Raw genomic sequence first — 15,970 nt, 5'->3', positions numbered from 1 at the left:
TGTAAAGAAGCTCATGAGACACGTCCAACCAAGTCAGAGAATAAAGAAAGAGAATGTAAACCAACATGTGATTAAACAAATATGGGGGATCATTTCCCACAGTGGATGATGCCAGGAAGGTGGTCAAGGCAATGTTGAATATCAGAGACACCCTGCAGTAAATGTGAAGGATATACTAAAGAGAAAGACCAGCAGGTTACTTCTTAAATATCTTTTGACAAATATTCTTTTCTTATAAGTTATACTCTTATTTTCTCTTAATATTCACTATTGGTTTTTTTTTCCCTCAATGGCAAATGAATTCCATAACCTTTTGGAGTTCTCTCTCAGGAGTCGCATATGCTATTTAAAAGATTTAAAACCTCTGGGGAAAAATCTTGGCTTTCTGGTTGAAGTAGGCTTTTTTCAACAAGTAGAAGAGACGGCAGATCTCATTCATCACTAAAACAAATCCAAGTCAAACTGTAAATCCTTACTTAAAATGTTTAAAGAAGTTGACATGTGTTTTTTATGCATTCTAAGATACCAATGAACTCTCAAAATTGTCGTTGTCCAAACAATCTAATTCATCCTGAAGGCCTATTTTGTAGTGTGGTTTAATGTATTTTCTTCATCAGTAATCTTTCTTACTTGCAAAGGCCAATAGGAATTTTCCTGGCTAATTCTGAAGCCAACGTACATCAATGAGATATAAGTAACAGTTTAGTGCCTGTAGAAAAAGCAAATAAGTCAAGCCCAGAGTAGATTTGAGAAGTGAGTGTAGTTTGTTATTTTAAGAGACTTTACCGTGAGGCTCTGGCAAGATAGCAGTGGGTTGTTAAAGACAAGTTTTTTATATTTAGACAGCTTGAAAGCATCATTATTTTAAGCACCAAGGTGGAAGAGTGTCTGATGAAGTGCACTGGGTCTCATTTACAGATGTCCTGCCCTGGCAGACTGATGCGATGAAGCAGAAAATAAAAGTCAGTCTTGTAAGTGTTTACAACTAATAGAAATTCATCATGTGGCATCTAGGAATAATAGGAAATCAATATCTCTCACTAGGGCAATAGAGTTCACCAATATGCAAGGAAAGAGTGCTTGACATTTTAGAGACTCCTATGTGTATATGTGTGTGGAGGTGTGTAGACAAACCATTGACTAGGACAAGTTGCTGACAACTAAAGCTAGTGCAAAGTCTAAAGAAACACAGTGGCATAACTCAATGATAGATCCTTTTGGATAAAGTCTTCCATCCATCATCAAACAGCAACTTGACCTACTTTGCACTTCTTAAGAAGAGTGAATATTAGCTACATAATAAATCGATATTTTTTAAATTAAATGAGAACTCCTGATAACTCCTCTTTTCCTAAAGAGGAAAGAGTGAAATCTAGTGGAAGGAAATTTTTAGACAGCATACTTTCATGTTATTTTTCAGACACTGGCTGCAGTTCAATGGCACACAGCCCTTGCTTATTCTGTGCTTTATTGTATTTGGACATTTGGTATAAAATGTCACTGCTCCAGTATCTGTTCTGGCTCTATGCATGCTGCCAGGAATGGTCACATTCAATTGTCTGAATAACTAATTTCTTCTATAGGCTATATAGGAAAATTAATTGCATACTGTCAAAAGAGTAGATATTATCCTTGGTAAAATTTTTATTTAATATTGAAGTCATTTTTCTCCGTGAAAAATTAATAATAGTGGAGATCAGTGGATAAATGTGATTCAATATAAAAATATTCACTTCACAAACAATAGAGAGGGTATGAAGTTGATCTAAATATCAGATGGGTGGTTGAGGTAAAGGGCCTCTAGTGTTTCTTGCAATAAGTTCATTTCTATTTTCATAATTTTTTGTCAAGAATGTCTCATGGAGCATATATTCTAATAGAAGAGAGACCAGTCAATCAGCAAATAGCAAAAAATATGGTGTCAAATAGAGATAAATGCTTTAAAGAAAATAAAACAGGGTAAGGGGATGGAGAGTGGTGAGTTAGGGGTGGGTGCTAGTTTAGTTAGTCAAAAGAAAGCCTCTTTGAGGATGACCTTTTATGGAGTGCTGACTGGTATGAAAGAACAAGCTCTGTAAATCTCTGGAGGAGGAGCTGATCAGCTAGAAGGAAGAGCACATGCAAAGGCCCTGAGGAGGAAATGAGCTGGGAATGTCCAAGAAACAGCAAGGATAGAGTGGCTATAGGAGTGTGAGTGATATGGAGAGTGGGAGGTTGGCTGTATGTGGAATAAAGTCCAATTTAAAGAAAACTGTAGTAATTTAGGTGTGAGATGATGGTGGTTAAACAATGGTGGTCAGGTGTTCAGATCAAGATGTATTTTGAAGTGTCACCAGCTGAGCTTCTGAACTTACCAGTTGCTCCGGCAACTGGTAAATGACAGCATCGTTTACTGAGAAGGGAGAATTTGGGGAACCAATAAACTTGTAGCAGATAGGGAGGTGGGTAAGAAATCCAGAGGTCTATTTAGAACACGCTATATATCAAGTGGAGGTATTGTGCAGGCAGTTGGGAAGCGTACGGGAGGGATCAAGACGGGAGATGTGGTGTGGAAGTCACCTGTGCACCTACTGATCTAAAACCACGAAGCTGGATGAAATCATCTAGAAAGGGAGTACAGAAAGCCAAGAGAAGAGAGCTGGGGACTGACCGCTGAGGCACTCTGACATTTGGAAGTTGGAAGAGGAGAAGCCAGTACGGAAAACAAGGCAAGAATGGTGTATAAGAAGAACAGGAGATGAGAGTCTGCCTGCTGATGCGGGGAACACGGGTTCGAGCCCTGGTCTGGGAGGATCCCACATGCCCATGAGCGACTAGGCCCGTGAGCCACAACTGCTGAGTCTGCGCGTCTGGAGCCTGTGCTCCGCAACAAGAGGGGCCGCGATAGTGAGAGGCCCACGCACCGCGATGTGGGGTGGCCCCAACTTGCCGCAACTGGAGAAGGCCCTCGCAGAGACGAAGACCCAACACAGCCCAAAATAAATAAATAAATAAATAAATAAATAAATAAATAAATTTAAAATATGGAAAAAAAATCATTTAAGTTTCTAGCACATCTTTAAAAAAAAAAAAAAAGAAGAAGAAGACCAGGAGAAAGTGCATCCTAGAAGCTAGGTGAAAAGTGTCTCAAGAAGGCAGAAGCGGTCAACTTTGTTGAATGCAGCTGAAAGTAAGAAGACTGAAAGTTAACCATAGGATTCAGTACTGTAGGAGAGCGGTTGTGGGGTTTGTTTTGGCTGCACGGTGCGGCATCTTTGTTCCCCTACCAGGGATGGAACCCGCACCCCACGCATGGAATCTTAACCCCTGGACCGCCAGGGAAGTTCCAGGAGTTGTTGATCTCGATAAGACCTCCAAGCTCCAGAGGAAGCTGATGTTGGAGACAAAGCCCTGACTGCAGCTGGTTCAAGAGAAAATGGGAAGTGAGAAGTAGAGACAATAATTACAGAACTCTTATGAGGAGCTTTGCTGTGAGTGGGAACAGAGTAAAGAGGCAGTAACTGGAGAGATACTATGATTCTGTTAATTTCAAATAAATTTGTTAGTGTCAAATAAAGTCAATTTTGGCAGGATAAGGGACTCTGAGTGGGACCTGAAATATCGTTTTTATATTTTAAGTAGCTTCTGCAATGGCTAAAGTTAAAAGCTGGTGTGCACCAGGGTCGATGTGCTGATTGTTTACAGCTGGTGTCCATTCTGGTTGATGAATACCTCCACTGTATCAGTAGTTAAATATTTTGACTATCACTGTCTGTGAAGTCAAAATGGCTGTTTTCCTGAAAAAACAAAACAACGCTAGGTTAAGTTAATTGTATCTGGAATGTAGCAGACTTTTAGAAACAGTAGGCTGGATCCTTGCTGCTCTACCAATGTGATTTCCTTCTGTTTCATCTTTCTCAGTAAAGACAATCACAGAATGTCTGCCTCTGACCCCCACGAACCACCCGGTGATAACATGAACAGAAAGTAAAACCTTTAGAGCAATGGATTTGAACTGCCAGACACACGCCTTTCTTCAATGTGTTTTAGGTCAAGAGTGTTCATCCTCTGAGCTCTAGAGAAAAATTATCAACCTTCAAGTAAGAGAGGATAGACTAGGAAAACAAGATATATAGAGGCAGGGTGGAGGGATGGAAACAATAAAATACATTTTGTTGTTGGAGAATTATACCCTCAGTGAACTGAAAAGTTTTCTGAACCTATTTTTAGTCCAGAGGTCAATGGCCAAGAAAAACCTAAAATGCATTGTTTTCCTTGTTGGGAACCCATGTGAGAGAGATTCTACCACCCTCAGGGTCCTTTTGGAAAACAAGTCCAAGCTGGGGTAAAGAAGCCTTACACGCATGTTAGCAGTTCCCTGTTCTTATACTGACACGATGCATTCAGAAAAGCCCGAGGTGATTACAGTGGGTTTGGATTATAGAGTCCACATAGCACTTTTAGAGCGAATGAGAAGTCTATATTTCTTGCAGAAGTTTCCAGTAACTCACGCAACTTCCACATAGGATAGTATCACACTATTATTCAACTAATTCAACACTTATTGAATGCTGACTATAGGCAAAGCATTTATTCTCAAAGAATATCTAATGGCATTAATAAAGAAAGAAATTACACTCTTCCTTTTGCAGATATAGACAGTGAGGGTCAGTGAGGTCACTAGATTCTTCCCATATTACCCAACAGACAACTGGTAGAGAAAAGATTAGATGAAATTCAATCAGTACACCTTGAACTGTATTTCACTGCACCCCCCTTATTGAGAATCCTATTTAGGAGAAAGCAAACCCTGTTTAGGAGATTGACTTTATTTTCATATGCTATTCAGACAAAGCAAACCAACATTTATCATAAACTTGCTCTGTGTCAAGCATTTGATCCACTGTAAACCACATGCAAATATATATGGCAAGTAAGCTTTTTCTCATTTTATAAGGAAGTAAACTGAGGCTAAGAGAACAGTCAAGTAGCTTGCCCAATGCTGCACAATGGGTACCAAAAGGATTGGTTACCAGGTCAGTCTGACTCCAAAGATATTTTTTATACCATACCAAGCTTGTTCAAGCTCTAATGTTGCAATTATCTTCCCACCTAAAAGCCAACTGTCATGCCAATATGTGTTTCCTTTGGATGCTAACTTATCTGTAATGGAAACTTTCCTTTAAGTGGTATGTTGTAGCTCATCTTGAAATAATGTTGGTACCTGCAGCACACGAAGAAGGAATCCTGTCTCACTGCCACTGCAAAGTGAAATAATGGCAGCGGGTCTACGTTTATCCTGCAAGTCATTGACAAATCCTGCAAAATATGCAGGTTGAGGTGCACATTTAACTCTAGATGGTTTATGACCATCTTAGAATTTTTACTGCCAATGCATAGATTTGTCTCTAAACTTAGAATATTTCTAGTAATGTATACTATCTCCCCAACTTCTTTGCACTTTGGTTTTCTCACCTGAGGAAATTTTTCATCATACATAGGCACTCTGATGGCAGACTCCTATATCACTGCATTGGAAAACAGCATGGATTTGGGGATGATTTAGTGCCCACTAGTGTTGGCTATCAAACTTTGCAACTTCCTAAAAAGACAAAACTTTTATGTTTCTTTGGAAGTTGTATGACAGTGAGATTTGTGCTGTTAACACATTGTGGCTGGACATATCATTAAGTGATAAAATTTTATATTATGTAGGTGACTCGAGGCAGTGCAAAAACATGAGAAAGAGAACTATAAGGACAATATAACAAATATAACCTACATTATCCTTATAGTTTTCTTTCTTGTGTTTATCTACATATGTATAGTATAATTTTATGCAATGTATATATAAAATATATATATTCTGCATAGTTATCTAAAAAACTATTTTATTTTATCTCAAGTCTTCCTTCTTCTGTATATCAGTGGACTAATTTACTATGTTACTGGGCACCCCTTACTTCAAGGATTAATTCTTCTTGCTCATAATTATGACAGGTAGAAGATGACACAATTTTCATAAATGTAACATTATTAATAATCTATTCAAAGCCCATCTTGATATTTGATTTTAAACAGAATTATCCGTGTAAACAACATTGAAAAATACATTGGTAACGTTATGAGGATGAAGCTCCATATAACATCTCTGTGTAATATATCAGATTTCTAATGAAATGCGTCATATTTAGAAATATTACAAACTATCCTTAAGCATATGTGGAAACAAAGTAACAGTGAACTTTGGGAAGGTGGTAAAAATTATCAGAAAATAATTTTATGGTACCTCAGGATAATATCTCCTAACATTTTTATTTGTAAAATTTGGTAAGCCTATGGTTCTGAAAATTGACTCTTAATGCACAGAGAAGCTACATGAAAGCAATCATAAAAACTAAAAATAAAACACAAAATTTTGCCTTCAAGCACTGAATTGTACTTGGTGAGTCATACGTAAATGTGAAATTATTACATTTGCCAGTTGCCAAAGGCTTTGCTTTATGGATATCTGCAACACATAGACATAAATCAATTAATATGCTATTTTTCCTGTATAAACCCAGGTGCACTTGATTCATTACCTCTCACTAAAGGAGAAGTTGGCAAATCAACATCGTTATGAAACTGTTCAGGCAATAGACTATCTTCAGAAATTAGTTTTCTGAAAACGGTTCCAAATTGTTTTACAAAGTTATGACTTGCTGACAGATCCCCACCCCCACTTCCAATTCAGAGATACCAGGACTTTTAATATTGTGTTTCTCTTTTAAATAATAAATCCACTCTTTAACAACTACACACCCATATTAAAAACTTCAACTAATCATGTATCATTTGCTTTTCAGTACAGATACAGGATTGCCTTAGCCAGAAATGCAGACTTCTTCATATCTCTTCTTTGGAAAAAATACAGATGAAGAATGTTTGGGTGTTTTAATGTAAGCACCTGCAAGAGATGCTAATTAACTCAGAATCAGTGAAAGATTTCAATTGTACTTTCTGAGGCTCAATTATGTACAATGGGAAAGAATAAATATGAGCATAATTAACAGTTTTTCTATTTTTCTTTTTCAAGTCAGTGGTTTATGATTTAGCATTCCTTCACTGACAATTATATAGCATGATCAATAGTTTACTCATGCTATGGTCCAAAATAAAGATATGCCCTCTAAAGTGATTTAAATGTAAGGAAATGGATTTCTTTTTACAATATTATCAAATATTCTGCTTGCCACACCTCCAGCTGGGCACTGTAAGTGGTGAACTGTTATGACAACGGCCACTATTCAATGAGCTAAATGAAACAGGCTCTGCACCAGCATACCTATTTACATACATTTCCTTATTTTATCTTTAAAACAATGGTATGAAGTAGGTTTTCTTTTCCCATTTTGCAGTTACGGAAACCCAGGTTCAGAGAAGGTACCAGACTTACCCACTATCATACAGGTAATAAGTGGAAGAGTAGGAGCCAAACCCAGGTCTTCCCAGCCTCATACCCGGTGTTCTTTATACCACACTCAGGAAGGTGACTAGGAATTTAGCATGTCCTGCCTCTAAATGACCTATTACTGTCTTAGTTTAACCATTGTTTTTTTGTTGTTGTTGTTTTTGTTTTATTGTCTCCCTCATTGAGTCCTAAGGGAGCCAATGAGTTGGCCACAATTGTTTGTTTCTTTTCCCTCCTCCCTACTCTGTGATTTCTACAGTCGTTATTTTCCATTAAAAGTAGACCTCGCTTCCGCCACCACCATTTCTAAGCTAACACTTGTTTTGCTATCCTGGCTGAAAGCTAATCCCTCTCTCTTTTTTTTTTTTTTTTTTGCCTTTTTTAAAAGAAATGTATCTTGTCTTTTCCTTTCATGCCACATCTTTTATTTACTAAATATTTGTACACACGGCAATTGGTTGTGTCAGCCCCTTTTCTCCGCATTGTCAATACAGTAAGGAACCAGGTAGATCTGGTTCTAGGCTCTGCCTTCATGGGGTTTACAGTTTGAATGTAGCATAAACACACAAACAGAATAATTTCAGAAAATGATTAGTGCTAAAGAGAAAATAAGTCAGGGTGATTGATTAGCAGAAGCTACTTTAGATAGGGTTAGAGAAGATCTTTTGGTGGATAAAACCTCTCCAGTGAAAGGTACCAGGTACTGTGATATATGCTATGGATGCAACAGGGACCAAAACAAACCAACAGAGTCCCTGCTCTCAAGTAACTTAAGTCTAGAGGGAGCAAAAGATGAAAGACTTAGTGTCAATTAAATGAAATAAGAAGTAATAAGTGCTTTGAAGGAAATAAACTGAAGACTGAGAAAGAGAATAACAAAGAGGCCACTCAGGAAGGCATCTTGGAAGAGGTGATACCTGATCTGAGAACTGAGGATGGGACTGATCCAGCCACACAAAAAACAGAGAATATTGTGCAAAGCAAGTGCTCAATTCTCTACTTTATGCCAGTTACTCTGCTTGGTCCTAGCGATACAATGGTGAACAAAAGCCTATGTGCACTATGATTTCTTGGCTCTTATAGTCTAGTGGGCAATTTAGACATGAATAACATAATGATGGAAATAGACCTTGATACTTCTGGGTTAACTTGCATGGCCATGCCCATCCGTCACTCACTTAACCGTCGCAATGTCACAGTCTTTGGTATATGTAACTCTTGGCTATTTTCTTCAGTGCTGGCACCAAAGAATCTTCTGTTATAGCTACATGATATACTACTGCATGACGTTCATTAACTTTTCATATTTATGTGTTGATTATATGCTTCTTGAAGGTACACTTCTTTATGTTTCTCTCAGTCCTCAGCATAATGCTAAACACATAGTAGGAAGTAAAAACCATTCATGGTTTAATTATTCATCAATATTTACAAGGTGCTTACAGTATGCCAGAAACTGTACAAGGCTGTGGATACCAAAGATATAAATCAAAATTCAAGAAACTCATTCCCTAGAGAAGAAGTAAACAAGTTAAACAGTACTTGCAGGAAAATATGGAAACATAATAACAGAGGCATTAAACAGGTCCCCAGTAGGAGTTTCTATTCAAACATTGAGAGAACAAGTGAATTAACCAATCATTTCCTATCTTCCATTTTCACAGTAACCACAGGCTATTGAGAGTGTGTAGATCATCACCATGCTGTAGGAATAGGATGGAGCCATATAAATTGCTCACCTTTGCTATAATTTGAGGAGTTACTGGTTTTAAACACAGACCAAATGAACTTTTCCCAGTGAATAATTTTGGTTTATCTAACTTTAGGTTATCTAAGGATCATCATTCACAAGTCCACTTTTCCCCCCAGTTTTATTAAGATATAATTGACATATAGCACTGCATAAGTTTAAGGTATACAACATAATGATTTGATTTACATATGTCATGATTTGATTACCACAAATTTAGTGAACATCCAACACCTCATATAGATTCAACAATAAAGAAATAGAAAATCTTTTTCCTTGTGAAGAGAACTCTAGGATTTACTCTCTTAACAAATTTCATATATAATGTACAGCAGTATTAATTATCTTTATCATGTTGTACACTGCATCCCTAGTATGTATTTTTCTTGTAACTGAAGTTTGTACCTTTTAACTGCCTTCATCTAATTCCTCCTCATCCCCCACCTTTGCTAGCCACAAATCTGATCTCTTTTTCTATGTTTGTTTGTTTGTTTTTGAAGTGTAGTTGACCTACAAAACTATGTTAGTTCCTGGCAGACAACATAGTGCGTCCATATTTCTATACATTTCAAAATGATCACCATAAGTCTAGTCATCATCCCATGTGTTCTCTGTATCTATGACTCTGCTTCTGTAAGTTATGCTTGTTCATTTGTTTTGTTTTTAGATTCTGCGTATAAGTGAAATCATACTTTGTCATAGACTAATTGCCCATATAAGTGTGAATTCATTTCTGGGTTGTCTATTCTATTCCATTGATCTGTATGTCTGTTTTCCTGCCAGTAACATACTGTTTTCACTACTGTAGCTTTGTACTGTAGTTTGAAATCAGGGAATGCTCTTTGTTCTTCTTCCAGCTTTGTTCTTTTTTTTTTTTAATTAATTAATCAATTTATTTATTTATTTTTGGCGGTGTTGGGTCTTCGTTTCTGTGCGAGGGCTTTCTCTAGTTGTGGCAAGCGGGGGCCACTCTTCATCGCGGTGCGCGGGCCTCTCACCATCGCGGCCTCTCGTTGCGGAGCACAGGCTCCAGACACGCAGGCTCAGTAATTGTGGCTCATGGGCCTAGTTGCTCCGTGGCATGTGGGATCTTCCCAGACCAGGGCTAGAACCCGTGTCCCCTGCATTGGCAGGCAGATTCTCAACCACTGTGCCACCAGGGAAGCCCCCAGCTTTGTTCTTCTTTCTCAAGCTTGTTTTGGCTATTCGAGGTCTTAAACTAATTTGTTCTAGTTCTGTGAAAAGTTCATTGGTATTTTGATAGGGATTGCATTTACTCTGTGGATTGTCTTGGGTAGTATGGTAATTTTAACAATATTAATTCTCCCAATCCATAAGCACAGTGTATCTTTCCATCTGTTTGTGTCACTTTCAATATCTTTCATCAGTTTTCCAAGTACAGATCTTTTACCTCCTTAGTTAGATTTATTCCCAGGAATTTTATTCCTTTTGACGCAATTGTGAATGGGACTTTCTTAATTTCTCTTTCTGATAGTTCATTTTTAGTGTATAGAAATGCAACAGATTTTTGTATATTAATTTTATATCCTGCAGTTTTACCAAATTCATTGGTGAGTTCTAATAGTTTTTTACTGGTGTCTTTAGGATTTTCTATGTGTAGTATCATGTCGCCTGCAAACAGTGACACTTTCACTTCTTTTCCAATTTTGATTACTTTTATTTATTTTTCTTGTCTCATTGCTGTGGCTAGGACTTCCAATACTATGTTGGATAAAAAGTGGCAAGAGTGGGCATTTTCAGCTTGTTCCTGATCTTCAGGAACTGCTTTCAGCTTTTCACCATTGACTATGATGTTAGCTGTAAGGTTGTCATATATGGATTTTATTATGCTAAGGTATGTTCCCTCTATAACACTTTGTTTAGAGGATTTATCATAAATAAATGTTGAATTTTGTTAAATGCTTTTCTGCATCTATTGAGATGATCATATGATTTTTATTCTTTAATTTGTTAAGGTAGTGTATCACATTGATTGATTTGTTGATATTGAAAAATCCTTGCATCCCTGGGATAAATCCCACTTGATCACAGTGTATGATCCTTTTAATGTATTGTTGGATTCGGTTTGCTAATATTTTGTTGAGGATTTCTGTATCTATGTTCATCAGTGATATTGGCCCATAATTTTCTTTTTTTATGATATCTTTGTCTGGTTTTATTATCAGAGTGATGTTGGCCTTGTAGAAAGAGTTCAGAGGTGTTCTTTCCTCTACAATTTTTTCGGAATAGTTTGACTCTTCTCTAAATGTTTGGAAGAACTAACCTGTAAATGTCTGGCCCTGGACTTCTGTTTGTTGGGAGGTTTTGTTTTTTTTTTTTAATTAATGATTCATTTTCATTATTGGCAATTGGTCTGTTCATATTTTCTATTCCCTCCTGATTCAGTCTTGAGGTAATTACTTTGGTAAACGACTATGGCATAAATCAGATTACCATATAACAGCTCACCACTGAAAACAGCTATGTGCATACCATTTCCCCCAATGCTTCTATAATTAATAAGAAAACTACAATCTTATTTACCTCCTTGAAATGGGACTTCATGTATTGGTATATGCACACATACCTAATTATTTTCAGGGAACATTTGGCCATGTAAATTAAAATGGCAGAGAAATTATCTGTTCTATCCAAGTAAATCTACTTTCCTACATCTGGTACAAATCTGTGTTTTCTATGAGAGTCATCTTTCTCTTTTCTATCTGGTTTCACACTATCAAAGTAATTAAATATAGACATGGTGGAAAATAAAATCAAAACACTTGTTTGTGCATAGACAAATATTCCTTACTTTTCCACTTTTAAAGTGGCTGCTTTGCCAACTTATGAACATAGTAAATCTTTAGATAGTTTTATTTTCTTACTATTTCTTTTTCTGACTTATTTGTTAATTTTGGAGTATGTTTATATAGACTTGTTTTAACATACTTATACATCCATATTAATCTGATAATTCTACATGTGGAAATCTTTCTGCTAAGGAAATAACTTAAAATATAAAAATCCTTATGAATAAAGATAGAGTTTCAATTTATTGTTACTCAATAAAGTGAAAAAGTGGAAACAATCTTATGATAGAAGAGTGAAACGTATTATGGTATATCATTCCATGGAAAATTATACAAGCTTCTCAGAATTAAAACTATGCAAACTTTATGATATATTGTTAAGTTAAAAGTACATAATATAAAATTGAATATACACTATAATTCTAAGAGTAATCTTGCATATACACAGTATTAAAAAACAAACCAAACAAAAAGCTAGCAAAAGATATGAAGATAATATACCAAATTTGTTCTGTATTGCAGTAAAATTACTGATGGTTTAAAAAGCCCTTGCTTTTCAAATTTCTAAAGTGTTCATATATTATTTTAATTTTGTAGCTACAAATATTTATAAACACACTCTAGACACTTTCACATTTTTCAGAGCAATTCCTTTCTTTTTTTAAATCTCTCTTTAATTCCAACAATTTCTTTCTTTAAACTCTAACCTTATATTGTCTTATAAATCTTGCTTTTATTCAATCTTGCTTTTATTTACTTTTGGTTGAAGCAATTCCTTTTCAACTCTGGGTTCAAAGGGGATACAATATCACCTGCGTTCTCTCAATGTCCCCAGTGCGCTGTGAGATTTAATGAGATAACGTCTATGCAGCACTTTATGTTCCTTAGAGAAAGGTGCTATATAAAAACAATGCATTATAATTATTTATATTATTATAAAACCACAGAGATATTAGACCTACAATTTAGCACAAGGAGACAGGGTTGGACTCAATCCAAGTTCTGGCTGGGCAATGTCCCTTAATGCCAAACTAGAAGACAAGAGTGGGAGGAAGTTGCTCCCTGCACTGAGAGTACCAAAAGGCAAACTCCCACTTCCTCTCAAGGTTAAAAACAGGATACTTCGGTTTTTATGTACAATCCTCTAAAAATTACAATGTGTCATTTGTGTTTGCTTGATATACCACTCTGCTGAGTTCCAACTGAATACATTCCCAGTTATTTATGGGAAATAAGCTTCCAGAGCTAGGGTTAAAATTCAGCTATTACTGATTACTCGAAATCGTCAGATGATCTGAGGCCTGTGTACTAATGAAGAATAACACAACTCCTGAACTGAATTAGAGGCATATAGTATGGCCACCCCTTACTTTATGCACAAATCGCTTAGCCAACCACTCATAAGTGGTCAACCACTTCCGAGCACTTCTAGAGAAGGGACGCGTTTACTGCCTAAAAAAAACTCTGACACTTAGAATGTTCTACTCTGCATTTAGCCAGATCCTGCCTTCCTGTTGTTCTGCTTTCTGAAGCCACACTAAGTGTCCATCCTCTGACTTAGTCGTTTCACTATGCTTTTTTATTCATTCATATAGTCAACACTTACTCTAGCCATTGTGTAGGCTCCCTGTGAGGCTCTGGGGACACAGAGAATTTTTGATACTTCTCTGTCCTACAGGATCTCACAGTCTAATGGGCGCAGACACCAAGATAGGGAAATCATCATAAACATGGTAAGTGCTATGTTGCAGGTAGGAAGTAAAGTGTCAAAGGACAGAGAGGGGGGAAGAAATTCATCCTGCCTGAGAGCATTCAAAAAGGCTTCCCAGAGAAGGTGATTTTTGTCCTCCTGTTGAAAAGATGACTAAGATGGCTAAGATTTTGCCAGCTGAAGCAAAAGAGCATAAAATAGTTGTGAATGGGCCAGGTTTGTGCAGGAAAGGGTGAGAAGTTCGGTATGGTTGAATCTGAGTGGTAGGAATGAGACTGAGAGGCCAGGCCTGAGGGTTTTATTTCCAATGCTTCCATGATTGGACTTTATGCAACATGCAATGGGGCCAACAAGAGATTCTGGCGCTGGTGAATGACATGATCAGAACTGTCCTTAGGAAGATGACTATAGTAATAATGTAGGTAGATTAATGACTAGAGTGGGGAGAGTCTTGTGATAAGAAGTTACTGTAAAAGTCTATGGAAGACTTGATGAGGCCAGTGCTAGGAGGGCAGGAGTGAGGTTTGAGAAATTAATGATGGCACTGATGTCAATATATTGGATATGAGAACCAAAGGTGTGGGAGAAGCAAAAGGCAAATCTATTTTCCTTACTTGAGAGACTGAATAGATGGTGACATAATTAACAACAACCACAAAATATAGGAGGCAGAGCAATTTGGTGGAGAATGGTAAGGTCATAAAACAAGTTCTGACTGTTAAGTATGAGACTCCTGTGGGATATTCAAGTGGCAGTGTCCAGAAGACAAGTGGAATGTGGGTCTGCAGCTTGGAGAAGAAGTCAAAGCTGGAAAGAAACTGGAAAAAATATTCCAAATATAATAAACGGAAGAAAATAGTTTATAGGAATTCAGCTGAATACCTAGTGAGGCACTATTGTGATCCCCCTTATTCTGTTAATTCTGTTATTTCTTCCTAGGATTCTGCTGACTCCGCAGACTCATTCAGAAGACAATACTATAAATGTGAAATGGATGAAAGGAGCTTAATTTAACTACACTTTGCGCCTTTATAATTTTAATTTGGGTTTCATTTTGTTGTTGTTTGACAAGTGCAGTTCTTTTCCTTTATCTGCTTTACATATAATCTTGTAATCTGTCCTTCTTTTTCTTATCACATCTTACTCATTTGTCTTCCCCAAGACACCTCCAGAGGAAAAGGAAGTTAAGGCATTTCAAGACCTCTTATTCTTAAAAAATTGCCTCATCACCTCCCCCCACACTGCCACACATACACTAGTACCAGGAAGTTGACCAATGGGTCTCACAATTGCACATGAACTTGGTTCTTGCTTTTACCAAGTAGCATCTGCATTTTCCATTATTTTTTTCTGACTCACAAAAGATATTGACCACAAAAGATATTATTCATGAACTTGCTAGGAAAATACTGGAAAGACACTGAGGATTCTGATTAGCCTTTGTGAAACTGTCTGCCTCCACTGCTAGAATTACTGGTTTTGCCTCCAACCAATGACTGTTGAAGATGTTTCCAGTTCTACTTCTTCTTGGGGTCAGGTATCAATCAGGCTGATCCGGCCTCCTGTTGCAGTCATTCTTTCTGTTCTATGCACTCCATTCTTCTGGTGCTATATATAGCCTACTCTATCAAGCTTCTCTATTCCTAAAGGATGGATTATTTCCCCAAATCCTCCTCAATCCATCATGCAAATGAACTCTTGGCAAGCCAGTCCCCTAGGGCTCTCCATACATATCTGATCATGTCTGATTCAAGGTAAATACAGATTGGGTGATCATGGGTAATGCCACATGTCTCAAATGGAATAACCAGGTAGAGTCTATGTAATTTCCAAATAGCCAATGGAAAGGAAGTGTCAAATCAAACAGAATTAAATCTTTTTATGTCTTAGACTTTCATTTTGAGAAGTTCAAAACACTATCTCATTACTAAATTCAAACAGAAACTTGATCATTCTAAAGCAATATCAACCAAAAGATATAGACTTCTAAACAAAAATATAGAGCTGAAAAGGCCAACTTGTATAAGAAAAACTCATTTTTCAAATTATTGTGCATCATTTAATTTTTACAACATCATGCATGAAACTTTAGTTACCTCAGCCTTTGGAAATAATAATAAAAACAGCACTGTATATCCATTTACTTTGGGTCTGCTGATTTTATTATTTTTAATACTAATAAAAAGTTATATATTATAAGTATGCTGGTCAGATTAATTATAATTTCATGCTTTTTCCAGTGATTATGGTTCTGCACAGAATTTTCA

The 15,970-nt window shown here is 36.8% G+C and overlaps 1 protein-coding gene across 10 annotated transcripts in view; it reads right to left on the bottom strand.

The window, feature by feature from the left end:
* TMEM117 (transmembrane protein 117) overlaps positions 1 to 15,970 on the bottom strand; it is a 528,035-nt gene that overhangs the window by 25,495 nt on the left and 486,570 nt on the right. Inside the window, exon 7 of one of the 10 annotated variants that reach the window (XM_059935713.1) lies at positions 3,049 to 3,776. The exons of the other annotated variants lie outside the window; for them this stretch is intronic. Coding sequence (XP_059791696.1) covers positions 3,729 to 3,776 — 48 coding nt within the window. The 3' untranslated portion in view covers positions 3,049 to 3,728. Of the gene's footprint in view, positions 1 to 3,048; positions 3,777 to 15,970 lie in introns of those variants that run through there. 10 annotated transcript variants of the gene reach the window in all.

The sequence above is a fragment of the Balaenoptera ricei genome, chromosome 10 (assembly GCF_028023285.1).
Source record: "Balaenoptera ricei isolate mBalRic1 chromosome 10, mBalRic1.hap2, whole genome shotgun sequence".
Lineage (NCBI taxonomy): Eukaryota > Metazoa > Chordata > Mammalia > Artiodactyla > Balaenopteridae > Balaenoptera > Balaenoptera ricei.
Note: the sequence above shows the minus strand (reverse complement) of the source record. Positions and strands in the feature narration are given on the sequence as shown.